The sequence below is a fragment of the Momordica charantia genome, assembly GCF_013281855.1.
Source record: "Momordica charantia cultivar OHB3-1 chromosome 1 unlocalized genomic scaffold, Mcharantia_2.0 BLBB01000001.1, whole genome shotgun sequence".
Lineage (NCBI taxonomy): Eukaryota > Viridiplantae > Streptophyta > Magnoliopsida > Cucurbitales > Cucurbitaceae > Momordica > Momordica charantia.
Window position 1 is genome coordinate 20,466,880 of NW_028275157.1, and position 10,668 is coordinate 20,477,547.

Here is a 10,668-nt window from a genome sequence, read left to right on the forward strand (position 1 = left end):
GAGTTGTTGGTTGACTCGACCTGCTAAGAGATCCAAGTTGTCATTCTCCTTCTTGGTGAGTCATTATGCTGACTCACTATTACTAAACTATCACGTCCAACATTTTTCAACTATTTATCTCTTCAAAATCTCATCGTACTCTAATCTTAAATTAATTGTGGGGTTTTTGTTTTTAAAAATCGTTTTAAGAAAAGTTATATTTTTCTTTTACGAAGTTACAAACTGAGAATGTGAATATTCCAATAGTGGATACTTTAAACTGATTTAAAGTTGTTTCAATTTATTTTTATTTCAGCATTTTATGTTTAGATTTTATGACTATCGTAATCTGTATACAAAACTCAAAACTTTATCATTGGGGGAATCAGCCTACTGGGCTTAAAACACTATTTGAGTCCATTGGGCTTGGCATCATCTTATAGTGATTTGTTTGATTTCTATAATTTCACAACCACAATGGAAGAAAAAGAATATATCACTATCAAATTGTTGTTGGTTTTTTGTTTCTTTTTTTCTGAAATTTGGTTGAATATAGGGGAAAGCAAAAGAATGAAAGGCGTGAACAATCCAATCTAAAGTTGAAATAACGTAGGCTTAGTTTAAATATTTGAAATGCTTGCTTCTGCTTTTGTACCGTTTGAAATCAAAAAAATTTAGAATATCTTTTTTATACGAGTAAATAAATCGTAGAGTTTGAGTTCATGTTCAAATTTATAGTTGTTAATCTTATACACATCATCTATAAACTTGCTTTAATTGTTAGGGAACGTTCAACTCTCGAACAAAACCATAATTTATAAGCTTCATCTCAATCAATCACTTAACATATCTATAGCTTCTTAAATAAATTTAGTTAAAATAAAGAAATGCTTTCGCGCGGTGGCAGAAAAAAAAAAAAAGGAAGAAAAAAGCCCATGCACTTCATATCTCCATGTGAGTTGAAATTTGAAACGTAAATATAAAGTTATAATTGAAAGTATATTTCTAGAAAAATTAAATAAAGGAGAGAAAAAGAAAAAGGAGAAAGGGCAGTTACAAATCCAATAATGTTTTTCCAGTAAAGGCCAATGGTGCCTTTCGTTCTGCTTCATTGAATGTTTTACCCAACTCACCGTTCTTTCCCTTTTTCCGTTTTCCCCTTTCTCTTCCTCTTCCTCTTCCTCTGGTACGCTCTTCACTTCTTCAATATGCCCAATCCCTCAATTTCATTTCTCAATCAGTTTCTTCTTCTTTCTGTAATGTAATTCGTTCTCTTGTTTTTTTTATAGGTATTGAATGTGATGGAGGAGGGAGATTTGAAGATGCGCGTTGTGAAGGACACGAGTTTCAAATCCAGCTCCAAAGTTTATTTGGACGAATTTTGGTCTCCCAGTTCGCAAATCCCCCCATCCTCCTCCTCCTCCGATAACTTTTTTGTGGACCAACTCCTAAATTTTTCAAATGAAGAAGATGGGTTTATTGAGGAAGAGGAAGAAGAAGAAAAACCGAAACACTCCATCTCTGTTTCTGCTCCCCTGCAAGAGAGCGACGAAAACTCCAACCACAGCTCCACTAATTCCTCCGAAGACGCCTTCTGGTCTGTTTCTTCAGGAGATTTCGAAGACCTCGAATGGCTCTCCCATCTCGTTTCCGATTCCTCCCAAGAATACTCCGCCGCCGCCGCCGCCGCCGCACCCTGTTCTGTATTTTTCCCCGAAACCACCCACCAGCCCCTCCCCAAATTTGGGTCTAATCTCAAGACCCAATTTCCCTCAAAGCCCAGAAGCAAGCGAGCCAAAGTCTCCGGCCGAGTCTGGTCCACGAGTTTAATAACTTCCTCTTCATCGGCGAAGAAACCGAGGAAGAGTTCGACGCCGGAGGGTTCCGGCAGGGTCCAGCCGCCGCGGCGGTGCAGTCATTGCGGCGTTCAGAAAACCCCACAGTGGCGAGCCGGCCCGCTCGGAGCAAAGACTCTGTGCAACGCGTGCGGCGTTCGGTTCAAGTCGGGCCGGCTGTTCCCGGAATATAGACCGGCGTGCAGCCCGAGTTTCTCGAGCGAACTTCACTCGAACCACCACCGGAAAGTTCTGGAGATGCGACGTCAGAAAGAAACCGAGAAACACCCATCGGGTCCGGGCCCGACATTAGGAGTAGTGTAAAAGAACCGGCATAACGAACCCGGTTCAAACCGAGAGTGTTTTTTTTTTTTTTAAGTGCACTGTAAATACGTCATTTTCAGGGAGCCTGAACCGATTAGGTGCGGTAGGTCATCGGCGCTTGTAGCCAATTAGGACAGACTTTATTAAACTTTATTATATCCGTTTCCTTTTTGTCAATTTTATTTTTCTCTAAAAATCAAAAAAGAAAAAAAAAAAGGTCTTTATTAATAGGTAAAGGCTGAAACGGCGGAAATGCGGAATTGGCAGGGTGTTAGAAAATAAAAACGTCATGAATAGGCGCGTGTTTGAGTTGACATCTGGCAATTTCAAATATGTGGTGACAAAATTCAAAATTTTTTAATCTTACATTTGAATTTGGATTCTGTAAAATTGCAACTTATGGAAATACATATATTTATGTAAATGGGTGATTAAAATAATTGAGATATTGCGTAAGTTGTACGTAGTGGCAGTGGTAAACTTCGAGGAATCTTAGAAATGGAACATTTTGAGAAGGGGAAGCATTGTCTTCTTCGTTGTTTGGGAAACAGAACCAGGATCCTCTAATTAACGGCGTTTCAGTCAGAAGCCTACTACCAGAGCAGTGCAGTACCGCTACAGTTGTTGTTGACGTTATCTTCGACATGTACGCCGTCTGGATACAACCTTAAAATGCTTTGTCCCATTCCTTGTTTTTTTTTTTTTTTTTGAAATCGTTCTTGGATTTACGAAATAAGTAATTTAACAGTTGAAAGTAATGGAAGTTTTTTCTTTTTTTTTTTTAAAAGGAAAAAATAGTGGTTTTGAAAGAGAACAATAAATATGATGTGAATTGTGAAGGAAGGCATGCAGCGGCGTGGAAGAACATGCGTGTCAGCCATTAGGAAGAAAGGATAAGCGGGCCCCACCACAGTGAAACTTAAAAAGATAATTAGAATTTGTATTTGTGGTCCACTGTTTGCCCACTTTGCCCTTCCCCTTAAAACAGATAATTCTTTCTCTGTCTAAAAGTTAAATCACGTGATGCCCCCAACTCCCATCTGTTTGTTCTGTTCTAAGTTGTAACCACTCTCCAACCTCTCTCTATTCAAAACAACCACCACTCAACCATAGCAAAAATATCTTTTTCTTTTCTTAGGATGTTTCAATTTCATTCATTTACATCTTAAATTTAGATTAGTGTTGTAATATTTTACCTTTTCATACGTTCCATATAAAATTGAAAGAGCTTATGGAAGAATGATGCTGACATTTAATATTTACTTAGGTTTGGTTGACTTTTTTTTCCCTTGAAGTTCCAATCCTCTATTTTAGTTCATTCAAAGAGTTATGTTTAAGTTGATATATAACAGTCAATTTTACAAAGGAAACCAAATAAACATTATTCCATTCTACATGGCAAGAAACACTCTATTACAATTAATCAAATAACATAAACAAAATGTTGTCTGTACTGCAATGTAATGTGCAATCAATGACAGGAAAAGGAACATTCCACTTCAAAAATCTTTCCTTCTTTTCTTTTATCTTTATCATTTATTATGGTAATGCAAAATCTGAGACGGAAAGTTTGCTTAAAAGTAAAATGATTATTTGCTTTTGCAAGAAAGAAAAATAAAAGATTAACTGTTAAGAAAACTCTGAATGTAAGAAGTTTATTACGTTTAGCATTCACTCTTAATAATCCCCTTTTTCTAGTTTGAGGGGCCTCCCTTTCCGGTTAGTCCTTTGCCGTGATCGCCGCCGCCGCATCCCCAAATCCAGCAAAAACCTCTACTTCCTCCTCCGCCAAAACCCCAACCTCCACCGCCTCCTCCGCCGCCGCCCCCACCCCCACCGCCACCTCCCCATCCATAGCCTTTTCCATCTCCCCCTCCGCCTCCACCTCCACCTCCACCACCACCACCGCCGCCGCCACCTCCGCCACCACCATTCCCCCCTCCGCCTCCGCCACCACCGCCCTTGCCACCTCCGCCTCCGCCACCGCCGCCCTTGCCATCTCCGCCTCCTCCACCGCCTCCGCCGCCACCTCCGCCTTTTTCATGTTTTTTATTATGTTTTGTATCTTTCTTTCTTTCCCCACTCCAATGGCCTCCACCGCCGCCGCCGCCGCCAACAGTAACATTTCTTCCACTTGCATGATGATCCACCTCAAACAATTCATTCGATTGAGCAGCGCTCTCACTTCTCTCGAAACTCATGGCCCCCTCAACCAAAACCAAGTACACGCTCAACACAATTCCCAAAACCAAAATAACCCCACAACCCGTTTTTCTCTCCATATTTTCCCTGCAAAAAAATTCAGACTTGGTACGATTCACTCATCATCTAATTTCCACTCATTTTAATAGTCTCTCAGTCTCATCTCCCTCCCAATTCCACTACCAAATCAGTCCCCACCTTCAACTCACCAGTCAACCTACCCAGCTCCAAAGGCTGCAAACTTTCCATAAAAGAAAAGAAAAACACGAACACACATAAAGGAATCATAACATCTATCTATTATTATTGAAACCTAGTTTTGAATACTCATTGTCTTGTCCCGTAGCTGGAAACAACGGCACATTTTTAATCAAGTCTTTTAATTAAGAGCCATATGCTCCTACTAAAGTAGTGTTTGGAATGGAAGAAATTGGGTTAGTTTTCAAGTGGCAAAAAAACCAACTTGATCAAGTGGGACACCATAAAGTATGAAGTAGGGGTGTGGAAGGTACAGCTAGAAAGAAAAGAAAGTGCTGTTTCTTTTCTTTAGCTTAACGAATTGGAATACAAATGGTGGCTGGTGGGGGGATATCCACAGTGACTTCCACATGACAAAAGAATAAACTTTGACATCTCACTCAAATAATCCAAATGGATTGGACGAGAAGGGCCAAAGGGGATATGCCTTTTATATGTATAATGTAAAGGATCGCCATTTCTTCAAGCTTGTGTTTTGCTGTTTCTGTCTCGTCCATTTCTTGCTTTTATATAAAGAATGAGTTTAATTTGTTCGTCTTCAAGGCAAGTTATGCGAAATTATTGCACAATTGTAGGGTCCTCTAAGTAATTATTCAGTTTTCATTATAGTCCTCCAAGTTTTTATAGTTTTGTTATTCCATATGTTTAATTGTAATGAATATGCAAAATTAGTGTATAATCGTTTCGATGTTAATTTTTAATTTTTAATTTTTTTTTGAAAAGAGTTTTGATGTTAATTGATTACACGTTTTGAAAATGTAGAATCCTAGATAGTGGGATAAGAACTGGTGTCTGTTTTAGTTCTATTAGATAACTACTCAAAATCTAATATATTTTTCAATATACCCTATTAAAAAGAAGAGTGAAAAATGAGCGGTGGAAGTGATTCTCATAAGTTTAATTAACGATAGATTTTTCAAATGATTGAGAAAATAAATATCATATTTGAAGTTCAAAGAAAAAAGGGTTATGGACACACATAATCCATTTTTTTTCAAGTACAACATATGTGGTGGGGGATCAACATGTAGTTATGTCAATTACCGCTGAACTATGTCCATTTTGGCGCACATAATCCATTTACTAGTGATGTATTACAATGGATTAAGAAAAACTCTTCTTATCAGATATTTGGTACTTATTCTTATGAACTAATGAAATACCTATGGTTTGAGACATAATAAATTGTCCATCATTTTTTACAGACAGACGAACCGATTTGATAATCAATATTCCCTTTTTCATTAATTCTGTAAGAGTTAAATCCTTCTCAACTATCAGAATATCCATACTTTGAATAGAGGATATAGCAATTTCTCTAGGATTTATCAGTCTAAGCAGGAGACAATTCATATTAATTTAATATTTGCCCTTTTATGAAATTTACTTTATAGTATGGTACAATGTTATATCTTGACACAAATATGCGAATATGTAAATTTCAATTTATTAAACACCATTTTTTAAAAAAACTCAACAAACATAGCTTAGTTGATAAAGTATCTATGAGGGATGCTTCACCCTATTGAACTATAAAAAGAAAAGTCAAGTGAACCATTAAATTATCCTCGAGTTGAACATTGTTTTTCACCTAAAACAAGATTTTCTTTTTCTTTCTTCATTGTTATTAAATCACGAGAATCTGAGTACCCAACATCAAGAACTCAAAAGAAAAAACCTATCACATGATTAGAACAAATCATTACATGTGAGAATATGATGAACGATCGGATTTTTAATTTGAAAGAGGTATTAGGTCTTAAAAATATTTTCCCGTTCAAAGTCAGTGCTGATTTCCCCACCCCACCAGAAAACAGTTTCCTCATACCATACAACAAAAAGATTCATGATAGTGAAAGAGCTCACCCACCCAATTACGTCCTCCCTGCAACTTCACCGCCCCACAGTTTCATTCTCTTAGCGCTGTGATTCTCCATTACGTTACCAATGCGCCAGTCATGTGACATATCGTGTTTGTATTGGCAATTAACGCCATTTCGACACCCTTTAAAGCTATTAAAGTATACGCAATGTTTCTGATTCTTGGGTTTAAAGTTTTCTGCATTCATCTCGTGTACCATATTACGATTATGGTGATTGTCATTATTACCATTTAGTCCATGTTTCTGGTCTCCGTGCTGTCTTACTAAGTTCTTACAGTAGTTAAGATCCTTCAATAGCTGACCTCTTCGCACCGAACTCATCGGTGCTGCTATATTCACCTGTCCCAAAATTGTACCTATTTTAGAATAGTTTCCGGGATTTGGGGTGGTAGTGTTTACCTTGTGGGGATGATCTAGTGCTGAAAATGGCTTAACATCAGATGCTGGAATGGTACTCACCTGAGGAACGGTGGTTACAGAAGACGGAACTCCATTCGACACTTTCGGTAAGCTTCCATTTGGGAGCTTCTGAATCATATTGGAATTTGGAACAGACAAAAAAATCGATCTGTTGCCTCGCTTCAACATGGACATTGGTGCTGCAGTGGCAATGGGAGGGCTCCCAGAGTCCGCTTTGGCTAGAGGAAGAATGTTTATCAAATTCGGAATCATTGTTGGGTCACTGAAAATCTTAATAAGCAAATTGGTGTCGATCATGCTTCCCTGCTCCATGCTTTTCATTAACACAACCACTGCAGCAGAGGCAGCAGCTGCCACGTCCACACCAACATCAGGTAACTTTTCAGTAGGCTTTTCCCCAGCAGGTAAAGTTTCAGTGGAAAATTTCGGGATTGAAGGTTCCAACTGAATGTTGGAAGCCATCATCTCCATAGAGCTCGTAGATAAGCTTTCTACAGCAGCTGAATCTGACTCCATATCTCCACATTCGTCTTCTTCAATAGGAATGATAGGGACAAGAGGGGTGAGGCTATCATTGTAAGGTTCATCTTCAGTATCGGTAGAAACACTTGCACTATAAAGCAAAAGAAAGGGGGAGAAAGATTATTGGACAAACAGATCTTAGAAAGATTGAGCTTCCAAATTGATATTTAAATCACGAAAGTATCAAATTACCAGGGTGGAATAGCAGATGCTCGGGGATAAATTGCCTCAAGAAATCTCCTTTCCCTCAATTCTTGAGATTCCACCTCTTTGCTCTCCTCTCCTGCTGCCACACGCCAGTGGCAACTCATAACAAACTGTTCAGATAGAAATGGTATTGCAATTCGACGCATCAGAAAAAGATGCAAAATGACACAAGAAGATTGAGAAATACTTGGGCATTTGTGGGAAGTATCTAACAGTGCTAACCTTGGGAGGATAATTCCACTTAATAAAAGGGATGCAGGACAGATCTGTTAATTGGTTACCCATATGGGTAACGTCGAACCCAGGGGGGCAATCATTAGATTCCACGGTATATGGATGCAACATGGAGGAGGTTCTTGCTTGGAGATGATCAGGAGATTTCAGGCCAACTTTTGAAGGGCAGTCTTCTGATGAGAATAACTTCACCTATTTAAAAGTATAATTATTCACCATTGTTTGGCTATCACGGTACATAAATTTGCACGAATGAAGAAAACCACCAAAACTAAAAACTCTTGCAACCTCACTCGAGGACAAAGCAACAAGGAAAAGCATCAAACTAATGAATACTAGTATCTGTTTACTCACTCTGCAACATCCAATTCTAACACACAAGTAAGAACAAGTCAAAGAAACTTCTCCTGCATCACCCGTTAAGGCTTTGCCTCCAATCATAGGGCATAATACATGAGCCAGTACACAGATATTCTCCGAATGATAATATGAAGAGAATCAGAAAAAGAGGAATGTTTTGTGTTCGTATAATGTGGAAATTAGGTATTTAGACAAGTGATAATCGAGGAGTGAAAACAGAGAGTATATGAGGAAAGAATATTTTCTGGAAAAGTAATTTAACATGGTAGATGTTGGATTGCCGCATCATCCATTAGTTAAAAATGCAACTCTATACATGACTAACATTCTAATTGAAGAAATAATAATATATAGATATATGCTCAAGTACAAGAATCTGTATGCTATCAGTCTAACAAGGAAGTGGTTGGTTTTTACCTCTAGCATTCAAATTGAAGAAATAATAATTCCTAAAAATAGAAAAATAATGTTTAAGTTCATGTTTATAAGAAAAAAAGAACGGGGGTTCTTACTGATTGTCCAAAGTCCCGGTCCTTCGAGAAAATTTAATTTTAAAAAACTGCTATTTGATTCATATCAAAGAAGGGTAAAAAATATAGCGCGAGGTAGTTGGGTTTCTTCTATATAAATTGGTTCGGCAAAAAAATTCTCTCCTAAATTAGTAGATTTTATTGTTCTCTTAGTTAAAACCAAAAATCACAATATACTTCCGTGTGGCAAAAAATCTGGAATTCATTCCAGATACTGCTCATGAGCAAAATTCATTGAATTCTTTTTGGATCAGAAATTATTCATTTAATACCTGGTTGTAGGTCAAGAGACGTGTAGTACTGGTAAGTTTGTAACTTTGTTCTTAACAATATCGTACTTTGTTCTTAATCAAACCATATTTTCACTTGATCTTCAGAGGATTCGCAAATTTCTTAATGTAACATTGATTTTTTAAAGCTAAAAACGCCTCTTGTATCTTTTAAATGGACTGCGGTTAGATTTTGTTCCGTATAATGATGCAATCGTGTTTATTCGCAAGGGGAGATTATATCTTAATTACTTGTTCCACCAGCGGTATTTATTTATTAATTGCTCTTGTTCTCAAGATCACGAATTCCATTAGCAACAGAACGTCGTAAATCCTGTAAACTCTTGGAAAAAACATTGCCCAAAACCCAGTAATTTTACTAATTTCTAAATGATCTAAAATTCACTTTTGATATTGTAAAAGAAAATCTTCTTATTTCTCCAAACAAAAGGAATGGAGGAATTTATGGCTATGAATAACTAAACTAAATCTGTGAGGTTAGAATAACTTCGATCAATTGGATAAAAAAAAAGTAGGTATAAAGATCTTAATGATTTTATAAGAAAACGAAACTCCGATTAGAAGATATCACGATTATACCTGACAAAGATTAACTCCATGAGCCCACGAAACACCTCTCGATTTCCTCGACCGCTTCATCTCTAAATCTCAGATCAAAGACGCTCTTAACTCAAATCAAAATCTCAGATTAAAGAATACAGCCAAACAACCGATCGATTGCGAATAGGATAAAGTACTAACAAACGAAGATATTGCCCTATTTTGAAAAACCACAACCCTCAGGTCGATCCGAGGATCCGATTCTAGGAGCTTCGGATTTAGAAACTCAAAATCGAAACGAAGAACGATAGAAGAAAATAGAATGCGAAAGGACGAAAGAAGATGCGAGTGTGCAAAAGAGGAAGAAACCCTAGAACCAACGACTGGGGTTGCCAATGGCGGTGGATGAGAAGAAGAAGATCTGCTATTTTGAACCCTGACGTGACGGTGAGATTGAATTGGTACGTAGAGAGAGATATATATAGAGACGGCGGTTGCGCCTTTGTTTGCAGCGCGTATTTGACCCTAAAAACGGACGGAATTGTAACGCTTATTGGATTCTTAAAGTGGCGGCGGCGATTCGTATCCCAACTAATTGCGATTAGTTACAGGCTAAATAAAGGAAGCCCTTATATTTCCCGGCCCACTAAGCCGAGGCCTGTTTTTAATTTTGGGCCGGCATCAACGCTTTTTCTTTTTTTCTTTTCCTTCTTATTAGTATATACACCCAAACCAGTATAAAAATTAAAACGAACCAAAGCTAAAGTATATAGAAGAAAATGAATATGAGGACCAAAATAGTAATTTAAAAATTAGCTTCTACTATTATTTTTTATTTTCTTTTTTAGTTTTAGTCTATCAACTTTCCCTGATCTTAAAATTAGTCTTTACTAACTTTAACTAAAATAATTTAGTTTGAAGAAATTTTGAGAAACATATTCAAATTGTATTTCTTTTAATGGAAATTATTATTATTATTTTTGCAAGTTAGATAACATTTAAGAATATATTTTAAACATTTGAAAGTACAGATATTAAAATGAAATGAATTACAAAGTATATAAACCAAAATAATATTTTAACT

At 37.2% G+C, this 10,668-nt stretch overlaps 2 protein-coding genes across 3 annotated transcripts; one reads left to right on the forward strand and one right to left on the reverse strand.

Moving 5' to 3' along the window:
• The first annotated feature begins 1,000 nt into the window (after positions 1–1,000).
• Positions 1,001–2,315, forward strand: LOC111005780 (GATA transcription factor 5). Its single transcript, XM_022277407.2, has 2 exons — positions 1,001–1,165; positions 1,269–2,315. The coding sequence occupies exon 2, from the start codon at positions 1,281–1,283 to the stop codon at positions 2,136–2,138; it is 858 nt and encodes a 285-aa protein (XP_022133099.2). The 5' UTR covers positions 1,001–1,165; positions 1,269–1,280; the 3' UTR covers positions 2,139–2,315.
• Positions 2,316–3,504: 1,189 nt separating this feature from the next.
• LOC111005921 (zinc finger CCCH domain-containing protein 6) lies at positions 3,505–10,104 on the reverse strand. 2 transcript variants are annotated; one of them, XM_022277621.2, is made up of 5 exons: positions 9,624–10,104; positions 7,853–8,056; positions 7,616–7,740; positions 6,941–7,514; positions 3,505–6,820 (listed from the first exon to the last, which is right to left on the reverse strand). In XM_022277621.2, the coding sequence occupies exons 1-5, from the start codon at positions 9,681–9,683 to the stop codon at positions 6,473–6,475; spliced, it is 1,311 nt and encodes a 436-aa protein (XP_022133313.1). In that variant the 5' UTR covers positions 9,684–10,104; the 3' UTR covers positions 3,505–6,472. The 2 variants fall into 2 exon arrangements, with proteins under 2 accessions (XP_022133313.1, XP_022133312.1); XM_022277620.2 differs by having other exon boundaries at positions 3,505–7,514.
• Between the last annotated feature and the right edge of the window lie 564 nt (positions 10,105–10,668).

Bases quoted from the DNA above. Each gene is read 5' to 3' on its own strand.
- LOC111005780 (XM_022277407.2), top strand. From the start codon at position 1,281: ATGGAGGAGGGAGATTTGAAGATGCGCGTTGTGAAGGACACGAGTTTC.
- LOC111005921 (XM_022277620.2), bottom strand. From the start codon at position 9,683: ATGAAGCGGTCGAGGAAATCGAGAGGTGTTTCGTGGGCTCATGGAGTT. The intron at 8,057-9,623 runs GTATAATCGTGA...ACTTTTAAATAG, and splicing joins ATGGAGTTAATCTTTGTCAG to GTGAAGTTATTCTCATCAGA. The intron at 7,515-7,615 runs GTAATTTGATAC...TTTGCTTTATAG, and splicing joins GCATCTGCTATTCCACCCTG to TGCAAGTGTTTCTACCGATA.